The sequence below is a fragment of the Mastomys coucha genome, unplaced genomic scaffold (assembly GCF_008632895.1).
Source record: "Mastomys coucha isolate ucsf_1 unplaced genomic scaffold, UCSF_Mcou_1 pScaffold18, whole genome shotgun sequence".
Taxonomy (NCBI): domain Eukaryota; kingdom Metazoa; phylum Chordata; class Mammalia; order Rodentia; family Muridae; genus Mastomys; species Mastomys coucha.
The window spans coordinates 56,843,988-56,857,555 of NW_022196900.1; the positions used below are offsets into that span (position 1 = coordinate 56,843,988).

The window sequence follows — 13,568 nt, forward strand, 5'->3', positions numbered from 1 at the left end:
TTTTTAACAAGGGGCAGAGGGTTTAGCCCAATCTTGGGTGGCAGCTGGCTAACAGAAAATGCAGAGAGAGATTAAAAGTCAAGGAACTTCTAAATACAAACGAGGTGCAAGAGCTGCCACTAAGGAGGAAATTAATTCTTTGCAGGACATGGTGGGTAAGTTCCTACAGAAACAAACAAACAAAAAAACAGCATCAATATTTTTCTTAAGGACAAAATCCACATGTTTACATGCAAATCACACAGGCAAAAATATGATTAGCCCCAGAGTACATCATTCAAATGGAATGGGGCTGTCTGTACTCCCTTGTTTTCTTTAATATTGCTGTTTCCGGTTTGTGAGTTTTCTTCTGCCACACTGCAAGGTGGTCTGGACACCAGTTTATTATGGTCAGGACACTTACACCTAGAAATGGCATGTACCTGTGTATAGTTTTACCACTTTTGCTGGAAGGAAGGAAGGAAGGAAGGGAGAGAGGGAGGGAGGGAGGGAGAAAGAGGAGGGAGTTGGGGAGGGAAAAAGGAAAGAAACAAAGAAGGAAGAAAGGAAAAAGGAAGAGAGAGGGAGGGAGAGAGGGGGAGGGAGGAAGAGTAGGAGGAAAGAGGAGAGAGAAAAAGGGCATACACACACCCTCCACTCCAACCCCAGAAAAGGGGGCTGCGTGTCCTTTCTGGCTGCAGGGAAACTGAACTCCTGACCTTTCTATGGTGGCTCTTCTGCCTCTCCTACATCAAGACCTGTGAATGAAACCACACTCACTTGAACTCAGCAAGGTAGCGCAGTATGCTGAGCTCTATTTGGAAATTTTTCCACCTGACTAAAGTTAGAGGAAAGACCAAGGTATTAATAGTACATAATCTCTCTTCAATACAGAGCTCTCTCTCTGCCTCTCTCTCTCTCTCTCTCTCTCTGCCTCTCTCTCTCTCTCTCTCTCTCTCTCTCTCTCTCTCTCTCTCTCTCTCTCTCTCTCTCTCTCTCTCTTTTAATCTTAGATGCCTATTTGCCCTACACTAAGCTCTGCAGCCCGGGCAACAGGGTACCTTTAAAATTTCAGGGTTTCTGAGATTGTAGTGATTCAAGCCAGTGTGTATGTGTGTGTGTGTGTGTGTGTGTGTGTGTAAGTGCAATGTCTACATCTACAATATATCTGCTTTCTAGGAATAAGAAAAGCATGGGTAGGATAGTTTTTAGTCAAGCAGATATAGGCTGAACCTTTTCCTCTTTTTATTTTTAAAACAAAATCTTGTTTGTACTTTAAATTAGCCTTTTATGTGCAAGTTTCTTCCCTATGCCTCCTAGGATCACAGGTGTGCACCAACATATCAGGATGGCCTTTGATCTTGATTAACTCAGATATTTTGGTAAGACTCTTACCTATTGGACTCAGACCTGATAACTGAAAATAATATAAAACCTTCTAGGACTGTTACACACGTTTCACATGCATCACCTAAAAGCATTTTAGGAGGTTCCTGGCAGAGAACAGGTGCTAAACCTTGTAAGTGACCTCAAAGGTAATATCAGGGGTAAAGGAGCCAACTCCTGTGCTTTCTCCTCATTCTATTTCCAACGCAGGAACCCTAAATAGGACACTTTGCGGCCCAGCATCTGTTTCTGATCATAAAGTGAGGTTAATAACAAGTCTACCTTGTAAGAACCTACCTGGAAAAAAAATACTTAAGGCTCTTGGAACATGGCCTGACTGAGAGGAAACACTGGATAAACGTTAGCTGCTATTACATGCTGCGTTCAAGTCACGTGCTCTTGTCGAGTTTCACATTTCCAAGGGTCCTGGAAACAAAGCTTAAAAGGAGAGGGAAATGCATTTAATTGCTGGCACTACAGAAATGCTATTTAATGGATGGATGAATGGATAAAAGACATATGTTCATCAAAGACAGGTGGTAAGACAGCCAGTCTATCTGAAGTAGACACAGAAGGATGATGTAGATAAAACAGGCAACAGGGACTCAAAGAGCTGCAGATCCCTGCAGAGTGGGACTCTGACCCAGATCATATACTAAAAGGGGAAACAGCATGAGCAAAATGGACAGAGGAATCTGTAGGACCAGGAGGATGCAACTGGCTCTCCAGGTGGGCAGACGTCTGTGTCTTCTTAACAGGTTGATCTATCTACTGGGCAGACCTCCTACCATTCCCAAAACCCTTGTAAGAAAGAAAGACACAGCCCTGCCTCAGGACTCTCAATGCATAGATAGGAAGACAGGCTGAAATACATGATATTATGAGTAAGTGCTAGTCTCCGAGCTATGTTGGAGGCTCAGCCTCACAGCACAAGATCAAAGGCTGAGAAAGCAGGGTATTTCTCAAGAGAGGAGCAGCATGAAATAAACAGAATAGTGGTGACAGCACAGCACTTGTCACATGGTAGGAAGTATGCCCTGGAAGTATTTTTTTTTTTTTTGCACACAGCTACACATATACACATACACAGGCATGCCTACAGAAGTTATGTTCTTTGTTTTCCTGATTAGCATAGGCCACAGAAAATCAGAGAGGTTACTTAAACTGGGAGAGGGCAGACAGTATGTAACCCTCAGAGCAGGGTATGAGACTTTAGACGCAGTACTCTCAACCATTCTACTACCAAAGCCTCTGAAAACCAATAATCCTCCATTACACATTGCCCTTTCATAGCACGGAACCAGAACTCCCCATCGGTGCTGTACACCTGTTGAAGGCCTGTACCCCAGTGCACTATAGCAAAGACCCAGCTACAAGTCCTGTGCCCTAGGACTCTTGGTTGGTTTGTTTGTTTTCTATAAGGCAAAAAGTTTCAGTTGGGCACTTTGTGATGACCAGAGCAAGGTTAGGAGGGCCACTGGCACTTGGCCTGAGGCTTCCTCTGATGGTCCGTTTCCTTCCAAGAGCTTCCCTTTATCACCTGGGCCTCATTCTGTCTCCTGACTGCACAACAAGGGGATCCCACTTCTTATAATACAGAGTCAAGGAAAGATAAATAAATAAATAAATAAATAAATAAATAAATAAATAAATAAATAAAAACCCAGACTCTCCGGCTTGTTTCCCAATGGGAAAGGCTGCCTTCACCTCAGATCCACTCACTTGCATGCATGCAGACGTGTTCAAATGACAAGAGTTAAATTCAAACCATGTAGCCACTTTCCGCTATTTTTTTTTCCTGACTGAAGGCAAACCATTTAGATGTTTGTTTCCAAAAAGGCATCTGTCAGCAATCAAAGAGGGAAAAATGCATAAGGCAGTGCAATTGTTTGGAGTAGCATTTCCTGGATCATGTTAAATGCTTGAATTGTTCCCCATTATGCTCACCAAATAATTTTATTTCCCACAATAATTGCAATATTTAACATGTTTTATTTAATCTTGTTTTAAGGCTATTAACAACGGGGGCCACACCGTGAAAAGACTGCTATCTAAGCAAGGGCAGCTTCCAGCAGGCTTTTAGTTGACAACGATCATGTTAAATGTATCTAATTGTTCTAGATTTAAAACTGTTATCCAAAAATATCTAACATTTCTTTGTTCAAGACTACTGTGTTATCTACCCAAAAGTCCTCTCAGGTTTTCCATCATTCACAAAATGAAATCTGGATGCCAGTTTAGGGTGGTGCCCCATTCATTCATAAATAATGGGCAAGCATCGGACATTCAGCATCCTGGAAATGCTGGGCTTCAGAGGACAAACACCTCCAACTTCAGAGCTTTCTGACAGACACACTTAGACATGGAAATGCTGCAGCCTCACAAGTATGTGTGTCTGTGTGCCCTCATGCAGGAGAGGAAGCTGGATAAGATGCAGTGGGACTGGGGGCCTCAGGAGGGGAATGGATAGAAAGAGAGGTGGATTCAAAGACAGAGCGCTGCTTCCTTTTCCTATTCCTTTCGAGGAGGGGTAGGGTCCAGTTGCTATTTTACACTATATATATAGAATTTACAAATTCTTTCCTTGCCTTTCTCCAATTTTCATAACTCTGCTGTTGTACAAGGCTGTGAGGGACCTGGCTGGGAAAGTTGGGGTGCGTTTCTGAAACGAGCATGTGTCCCTCAGGGGACCCACTTGCTGTGCCATCACAGGTTCCTTAAACTTGAGATGAAGGGCAAACAAGCACAAAGAACCCCCCCAAAGATCGAGATTAATCCTCCTAGCCCTGTGTTATTAGAAGATTACAACGGGGGTGGGTGGGAGGGAGAACGAGAAAGAGGGGAAAATGCCTGATTTATTGTATGTTCATCCCTAAATGCAGCCTGGAAGCCATGCTTGAAATGAGAAAAGACCTCTGGCTCTAAAAGACTGAACATTACTTTACTGAAATTATTTTGGTCAAAAAGAGCTAGCTGCTGCTGTAGTACCACAATGCTAAATAATTAAATGATGATGATAATGATGATTATAACAACAACCCCTATTACTATTAGGGATTGATCCATAAATAAAAAACAAAAAATAAGCCACCAAAGTTAACCTCTTTGCAACTTAAAGACCGAACCAAAGCTACCAAAGCATAATTAGGTTGAAACTATGCCTAGGAAAACTTCATTAGCTATTGGACTGTTAAAACCACAACTCTTCAATAATCACAGTTGATCCCTGTGAGAAATAGTCATCAATTCTCCCCTACCCTGAGGTTCCTACATAGAGGCCTCTGGGTACCGAATTGTAGAATGTCATCAATGGGAACATGGGGACCCCACGGTTGCTCATCTTCAAAACAAACCTCAGGAGAAGTTTTCAGTGTTGCTCTCACACAGGTGTTACCTGCAGCCCCAGCCCAGCTCAGGTCTTAGGAATAGCAGCTACCAAACACAAGTGACCAAATACAAGAGATTCCGGTCACTTCTTATTTCGTTAGTCTTCAATAAGTGGCTTGAATTCAGTAGCTGTCTAGAGTTCTTCCCACTTTAAAAAAAAAAATCATTTTTCTAATACTTCTTATAGATAGGTCCATGTTATTGTATTTTTTCAAGCCAAAAAGTATTGCATAAATTAAAATCCCAACAAATAAGATGATTAGGTTACAGTATGGAAATGAGAGTTGAATTTTCCTGATTGAGGAGACTCTCATATCAAACTTTACAGGACTTGTATAAAAATGAATTGATAAAAGACTGCTTATTTATAAAGATTGAAGATGTCCAGAATTCATTTCTACAGCATCAAAAATTATAGTTATATAGCCTAGTGTTGGCTAGAAGGCATACAGCACCAGCAATGTAGTAATTTACTCCCATGAAAACACAAGGAAACACAGTGCCAACTGAACCAGAAAGCAAGGGACTCAGAGCCTGGCATCCTGTATTTAGGTTCTTTCATAACCAAATTAACTAATGAATTAATTAAAAATTAAAAAAAAAAAACACACACACACAACAACAACAACCAAAACTACAAACAAGGTATAGAAAGAAAAATAATTTTTCCCTAGAATTTTTTTCTCCTTGGAAAACCTGTTCGGTTATTTCCAGATTTAGTTTTAGACTCCGCTTTGCTTCCAAGGGAGATGTATAACACAGCAAAACCTAAGCAACAAACACGTTCTGAAATGCGCAGCTCACAATCTTGAGGAGGGTGGCTGTGAAAACCAGATACTGAATCAGATTTAAAGTCTGGTTGGGGGGGGAGGGAAAAAAGCCCCAAACGTTGCATGATAGTCTCTAAGCAGTTCCATCTGTCAGGCAGAAATTTTAGGCTAATAGCCTGTGGCGATCTCCCTCCGCAGTCCACTACCTGCCTTTGTCCTATTAAATCTCTTTATTCTCCTTAAAAAAAAAAAAAAAAAAGCGGGGTTGGGGGGGGTTGTTGGAAGGAAAGGAAAAACCTTGCAGACCAAAATCATCTGAGTGATGAAGCCCTAATTTTAACCACCTCCCTTTGATGTGTAGCAGTGGGCTCTTGTTTTAAAGAGAGAGAAGGGAAGACAGTTCTAGCAGCAGACTCCTCATCCCCACTTCACCTTGCCACTGGGTCTGGGAGAGATTGGTTCATTGTCAAGGAGATTTTTTTTTTACCCATGATTCCATATGGTATGGACCGGACTACATGTTGCCCCACATGCCACTGCAAATGTTTTCTCAATTAGGTGTCTTATCTCCCGTGAGTTAGCATCAGATGAAGCTTGCTGACAGCGTAATGGCAGGGAAAGCTTCCGACGGCTCCATCAAATGGCAGCTTTGCTACGACATCTCGGCCAGAACTTGGTGGATGGTGAGTTGGCAGCCGGGACTGCCTTTTTTTTTCCTCCCCCCCCCCTTTTCTACTTTCCCTCCCTCTTTGACAAAATGTCCCAGACCTCACATTCATCAAACTCACATTTGATTTTTTACACTCTTCAGTGAGGCTGCCTTGCACTGCTTCCTCTTGCCACCCTCCCTCTCTCTGCCATTCTGCAACTGGAGTTCCCAGTAATGCTTGTCCTTGTTTTCCATGGTATGGTATTTGGATTTTTTTTAATATATTAAAAACATTTTTAAGACTGTCAAAAGTTTTAAGGTGGAATTCTGTATTTTAGATATGGATGTCTGCAGATTTTAAAAAAAATTTAAAAAAGAGCTGTTTGTCCTGCCCCTTGGGTTTCATGTCCTCTGTCTAGCTTAATACCCTCCTCACTTTTGATTTTTGAGAACTATGGGGTGCATGGTTCTCCTTGGCTGTGAAATTTTACTAGGGGTGCATATCAAGCCCTGGACTGGTACATGCAAACCCTGCCTGAGAGAATCCTTTCATGCCTCAGTAATTGGAATGCCTCAAGTCACCTGTGAGAGTCCTCTAAGGCTCTATTCGTCATCTTCCTCAGGGGACCAGAGCTCTGACATCTAACTTTCCCTGTCCGTTTATGTTGGAGCAGACCTTCCATCTCTTAGAACCACCAACTTCGAGTGGAATGGACCCACACACCCTTTTTTTCCATTACTCTGGGTACGAGAAAGTTTCAGGAACTCCTAACTTGTAGCTGCAGAATGAGTTAACTCACATGTCATGGTCAACCAGGCCAGACAACCTTTGACTTCTGGGATCTCTAAGAGCTAGAGTGAAGTGGGAGATGGACAATAGCTCATTGTCACAGGAGACGCTCGTTCCTGCGAGGAAGAGAGTCTCAGAATCATTGCTGTCCTCGTTAGGGTGGTGTCCGTTAAGGATTAATTCGTTAGCACCGCATTCCTAGTTTTCCGTAATTATTATTCTTACAGCAAGCGTGAATTCTTCCAGGGAGTGAGGAAAAAAAAAGTTTGCTGCCAGGACAATGAATGTATTATCCGTTCCTAACTGGACCGTGAACTTCAGCTCGTTTCACATAGATATCAGTTTAAGAAAAGGAGAGTGTGTGTGATGTTGAAGGGGGAGTCTGGCGAATGGGATTACCAAACAGGGCATGGTGCACACTGTACGATCTACAGAAAAAGTGCTCTCCCTTCCTGGACAAATGGTGCTATCCTTTTGGCAAGACGTAGGAATTCGGAAGACTGAGACTTTTAAAAGTGAACTACTGCAGGATTCTATTCGGCTGCTGCCTGGGATTCAGTATGTCCATTCCAAGGACTTGAGTAAAAGTAGTTGTGGGTATGTGTGTACTTGCATATTTTCTCTCATAATTTCTTAACTAGCCGTCAGAAACTTTACCAGTGGTTACAGAACAGTATTCCAGAGCGCTTTTGACTAATGAGACTTGCAGTCCTCTATCTCTTACGACCCTGAGCGTATTCAAGGCGTTTATTTTCCCATTAGACTTTCTGCCAGCAAGAACAAGGTTTGCTTGTATGAGATGGTCATATTGCTTCGATTCACACAGCTTGTTAAGCACTACAAATGAATTTACTGATTAGATTGGCAATTATTTTCTACGCTAAGTTGTAAGCTTGAAAAAAAAGGGGGGGGGGACCTGTCCTGATGCCATGCTCGCCGGGAAAGCATTCTTTTCCCTTACTGTACTTTAGGAGGTCCTAGATTTTATAGACTGTTAATGGTAAATTGTGTCGTCTTTTTTATTTCTTGCAAATATCACCAAATGCTTCTCTCTCTCTCTCTCTCTCTCTCTCTCTCTCTCTCTCTCTCTCTCTCTCCTCTTTTAGTTTGGAAAACTGTAATTTCCTTTCTGTAAAGTTTACTTGGAGGTTGCTCTTCATCTAAAATTATTTTGCAGATGTTTTACCACAGGGAATATAATGTATAAAAGTGATGGTGGGAACACTTAGAATGCATTTGACTCAAGATAAACAATGCAGAAAGCTCGCACGCTGCTGTTTAGACTGCATACTGACTGAAAAGAAGTTTCTTGGGACTTCAGTGCCTCTTGATTTTTGCTTTGAATACAGGGTGAGAAATCTACAGGCTCTTCAGAGAAGTTGTAATAAATACCATAGGGAATAAATCAAAATTTTAGTTTCCTTAAGGGCAATTGCACATCATAGAATTTTAGACCTACCAGCTACAAATAGTTCTCATATAAATTTTCCATTTTTGGTGGCAAACTAAGAAAAAGCTTTACTGAAGAGCAAAAACAACTAATGAAAAGGGTACAAATTTTACATTTTATTTTTTAAGTTCTCTCTCCTTGAATAGCCCTCAATCCTTCTCCCTCAAGATCACTACCTTACTAGCCCAAACAATATTTCCAAAGTGAAAAAAGAAAAATGAAAAGAAAAAGAAAACTCCTGGTTTACATGGTTCCTCCAGCAAAAGACAGTTCAAGATCTGAATTTCACATTAAAGGCAAATAAAGCTTTAAAATTACCTCCTGTGTCATCTGGCTGCTCCGACTCCGAGCTCATAGTGGGAACCTCCGGCTTGGTCCTCCCAGCATACAAAGGCAACTCAGTGAATGCCCCCTCCGCCCATGGAGACTCGGCCTCAGCTGCCAGCTCCGGGATATGCAATTTTGCTTTTTAATGAATCGTAAACAATTTGTATGGCAAATGAGTTTGTTTGTTTTAGTTTGGGGGCATGTGCTGAGCTAGGTTGTACAGGGTCATCACCTATTCCAGGATTTAGGTGCAAATGGGTGGAGCTCTGGGTCACTTTTTAATTTTTTTCTTTCTCAATAATAAGGACACACTAGGATGAAAGAAACTAGTCAATAAAAGATTAAGAATAACGAACCCTCTCCCCCTTCCTTTGACTCCCTTCCCCCCATAAGTGCCCTGACGTACAGTGGAGTTCTGTGCCCTTTCTAATAACTAACTGGAAACCATTTGCACGAAGTAACCATCATTTCTTTTGGGTATAAGTTTTAGCTTTGTCTTTAAAAGACTATTTCCACTTAAAAAACAGCTATTTTATGATGAAAAATAATACCGACATGGGACATCTCCAGCATCACTTCTTAAGATTAAAAGTTAACACTTTCCTGAAAGATATTGAATAGAAGAAATTAGAAATGTAGTTTTTATATGAAAGTGGTACAAAAAGAGAGAGAGAAGGAGTGCATAGGACACCCTAGCATCGAATGAAAACTTTTATTCAAAGCCACCAAGTTGTAAACAACTGAGAGGTTGACAGGCAACTGGGTTCGAGCATGCACATTCTAACAGTAATTACCTTTGGCACAGCCACTTATGAGAAATCTTTTGATATCTGAGCCACTTCTCTAATGCTTTAATCATGTAAATCAAGAAATAGATATTGCGTATCAACTTCATCTCACTGTGTTGTGACGTCTCTAGTTGAAACTTTCCAACAGAAAGCTAAAGAGAGTACTTGCAAAAATTTTCTTCACTCCAAAGGAATCCAAAATGCCTCAACTGCGCATGTATGTTCCACAAGGGACTCTCCTCCATTAGAACACCTCCATTCTCCCCATACAGCTTCAAAAGGAAGGCAGAATAATTCTTCTCCTGGTCACAATAATTTAGAGACAAGGGTTGGTTATGGGAAATTTTGTCTGTGAATTTCAAAATACACGTGTCTTTCTTCTATCGTTCGAATTTAAGATTTATGGTGACTAAAGTAAAAAAAAAAAAAAAAAAAGTCCTAGGTGATTCTGCAACTAGCTGTTACCCAGGTCAAATGCCTGACCATTTATTTTTTGACAAATTTTTCTTTTTAGAAATTAACACATTAATTTTCAACCAATAATTGTTGTTTAATACAATTGTTTACAACTCAAACTTGGTATAACAGGAACATGCTTGGGCAAGAAGGATTTGGTATGCCTTGTGGTATAAATATGTTTTCTAAGTATGCATGTAAAAACATGTTTCTGCAAAATACTGCTTTATTCTGCTTACCAACTAGAAACCATCATGCTCAGTCTACTCCCACAATGGCTGTAGCTTCATGTTCATGGAAACCTTTTGCCTATGTTTGCTTGAATTCATGTTGTGAGCCACGTTTCCCATATCAATGTTTAAATGTTAATTGTCAACTGAACAACTTTTCCAAATGACTGTTTTCTGCATGCCTTTGAAGATGTTGCCTAATGAAGATTTTTCTAGGAATTGGCACTAGCCCTTTCAACATAATGACTTAAATAACTTGGAAATTGCTAAAATGGTAATAAATGAAAAGATTCAAAATGAAGAGAACCAGGAAATAATAAAGCATAAAATAGTCTCAGTACCTGGAATATTTTTAGAAAAGTCCATAGCAAACCTATTTATAGACTTTGAATTTAATGCATTTGCATGCTTTTTTAAAATATTTTTATACAGCAAGTGGCTTGATCTGAGCTAATTATTAAATGAACAACTTTAAGTACAAGCCACCCTTGTAAGTATGTGTAACCATATCATGTCTAAGGATATCCACCAACCTCAGATGTTTCTATGCCCTCAAAACATTCTTTTTCTCTCAGTAATAGAGTCTAAGAAAAATCCAAATGAGGTAGGGTTGACTTTTTTTTCTTCCACATACATTAAGAATATATCCTTATCATTTTCTTTGAGGTCAGCCCCTGCACAACTGCTTTTTCAAATAAAATTCGCTGTTCTTAGGGAGAAGCAAATACATTAGACTAGTTCCTTTTTTTCTCCTTAAATCTAATTATGATCCAAATGTGCTTCATTCGGAAATGTGATTGGCTGCTTCAGCTAGCCTCTGCTCTTCTGCTATCGTTCTAAAAAATCTTGATTTCCTGTTGTTACGGTCATATTTCTCCTGTGAACTTTAGACAGTGAAATAAATGCTTTGTCCTTCCTTATTTTCTAGTTGAGTTTCCTTCACCTGTCCTGAATATTGTCAGGAGTGTTTCTAATTTAAAACCAAGAGAATCAGGGGCTGATTAGAAGACAGGAAATTGGAGGATTAAGCTGTCTGGTTACACTTCCTTTACTTATCAGCACTCAGTAACTCACTCTAGATTGCAAACTCAACGGGACAGTTTTTACAATTCATTGTTCTTTCTGGGGACTTACATACATACAGCGAGGGTGTGAGGCAGCCTGGGTACACCCTCAAGCATGCAAATGTATCTGTGAGTGTTCCTGTATGTACATGTGAGTATGGCAAGAAAAGAATCTGTGGCTGGGAGTTCTAAGTGGACACTTTTAAGTGGGGTAGTCCCCAACCAAAGGGAGGCTTATAATGGAGGCATGAAAGTTCACATAAACACCATCATCACAGGCTAGTCTTGTGAAGTCGAGTCAAGAATGGAACACTACGAAGGAAAGGGCAAGAGGCATTCATTTGGAAGTTCAAACTAAATACTGGTAACCCCTACACTGTTCCTCTCTCTGAGTTTGGCTCAGACGTGCCAGCTAGCACTCATATCAAATAGAGAAAGTAACTCAAAGCAAGTGAATGAGTTAATCTAACAGGATTCCCAAGGCCACGTTGGGATCCCCTTGCCTCCAGACAAGAATGGAGTCTTTCTTCTTGTGACAGCAAGTCTGTGTGCTCCAGATGGGCTTATATTATGAGATAGATGCAAGTCAGAGAATTAAACGGTAGATCAGGACAAGAGTATAAAGGTTTGTCTTATGTCACCCAATCACCCAAAATTAATGACATAACCCAGGTAAACTGATCGTACAGTCTTACTGTGCCGTGTATATTTGCAGGGCTGCGTTCTAGAAGCCAGACTGAAAAGTCCCTTGTTTGACCTCGATCTGCCCATTGCCTTGCCCTGAATAAGAATTGGCTGGTTTGATTTTAGAGAGTTCTTGGTGTCTATGTAAGCTTTTATCCCCCATCCCACTTGTACTATAGAACAGTAAAGGATGAAGTGTGTAGGAAAGTATGGTGTGACAAGAGCAGGTGGTTGGTAAACTGGTAAAGGGGAAGTTAACATTCAAGGGCTTGTTCAGAGAGTCCTCCATCCCTTCACGTGTGTACCACTGACCAGGCCCAGAGATCAGCTGCCGTTTCTGTTCACAGGTAGAAAGGAGCCCCCTCAGCACCTGGCTGAATGTTTCACCCTCACAGGTAACATGGACTGATATCTGTCTGGTAGATATATGCCTGATGTTTGAATATTTTTTGTTAAATAACTTTAACAAAAAATATTCAAACCAACCTATTTTATATCTAAAAGAAGCAAGGTTAACAATGCCTACCCATCACCCAAGACAGCACACAAGCTAAAGATAAGCTACCTAGTCTATGGAGTCCACTTGTTTGTTTTAGGTTCACTCGTCTTAAGTGAATTAGTAATTAGAATTTAATACTACACAGAACTTTAAATGATTGAGACCACCCATTTGTAGGGGCACAAGTCTCTTTTCTGTAGAGGTGCAAAGTTTATAATATGTCAGAAGGAAGAACAGGACAGCAGTCTTGTGACGTGACGTCAACTCCTGATAAGAAAGTGAGCCATCTTCCTGTTGTGTAACAGGAAGCTTCTGTGCTATTAAACAAGCTAAGGAACTGTAAATGACCTGCCAAGCCTGATGCATAAATCTCGTCATTTAAAAAAATATCCGTTTGTGTCTTTAAGCTCTTGAAGAATGGCAGGAACACTTTACACTGTTATTTAATATCTATTTAATAGATATTTTGCTTACAGTTTTAAGTGGATTGTGCTATTTTTCAAAAAGCCCATTTTTTCACAGAAAAACATTTATTCTTTCCTCTCATTCCTCTCTTCCTCCTCCTACTTCTTATAAAGCACAAATAATAACATAGAATATTGGTGCTGAAAATTGGGGTTAGAAATTTTTTTCATTGCCACAAGATTTTCTAACTAAAGGTTTGCTCCAATCCAGAGTTTTCAACAAGAAAGGACACAGTGTAGGCTCTATATGTCTAGTGGCAATGATCTTAATATACTTACTACAAACAAACACCTATTTTCCAGACAGCCAGAGCTCTTTTTTCCTTTTATTTCTTCCCTCCTTCCTTCCTTCCTTTCCTTCTTTCCTTTTTTGGTACCATATGTTGGATAAAATTTTTTATCCCTTGAAATCCAAGATTTTTTTTTGTATGTGTGATCCTTGATATGCACATACTGCTGTTAAGCTGGCTATTTTAAATGGCTAGAATAAGGAACAAGGGCCAGGTCAAAGTTGGAGATGAATGATCCCAGGCAGAGCAGCCTGTTCAGAGTCATGGTATATGGAGAAAGTCAAGATATCAAAGTTGAATCAGGCACTTGATACAAGTAGCTGAACCACATTAAACCACTTATCCCTACACAACT

The 13,568-nt window shown here is 40.4% G+C and overlaps 1 protein-coding gene and 1 long non-coding RNA gene across 9 annotated transcripts in view; one reads left to right on the top strand and one right to left on the bottom strand.

The window, feature by feature from the left end:
- The window catches only part of LOC116096262, a 29,815-nt gene extending 20,455 nt beyond the window's left edge, over nucleotides 1-9,360 (bottom strand). The window contains exons 1-2 of one of the 4 annotated variants that reach the window (XR_004120926.1): nucleotides 8,730-9,356; nucleotides 1,663-1,803 (exon numbers count right to left, since the gene is read on the bottom strand). This is a non-coding gene — a long non-coding RNA (uncharacterized LOC116096262). Of the gene's footprint in view, nucleotides 1-1,662; nucleotides 1,804-8,729 lie in introns of all 4 variants that reach the window. The other 3 variants (XR_004120927.1, XR_004120929.1, XR_004120925.1) reach the window with 3 other exon arrangements.
- Nfia (nuclear factor I A) overlaps nucleotides 6,080-13,568 on the top strand; it is a 532,531-nt gene continuing 525,042 nt past the window's right edge. For all 5 annotated transcript variants that reach the window (XM_031377888.1, XM_031377890.1, XM_031377889.1 and 2 more), the window contains exon 1: nucleotides 6,080-6,205. In XM_031377888.1, coding sequence (XP_031233748.1) covers nucleotides 6,110-6,205 — 96 coding nt within the window. In that variant the 5' untranslated portion in view covers nucleotides 6,080-6,109. The remainder of the gene's footprint in view (nucleotides 6,206-13,568) is intronic.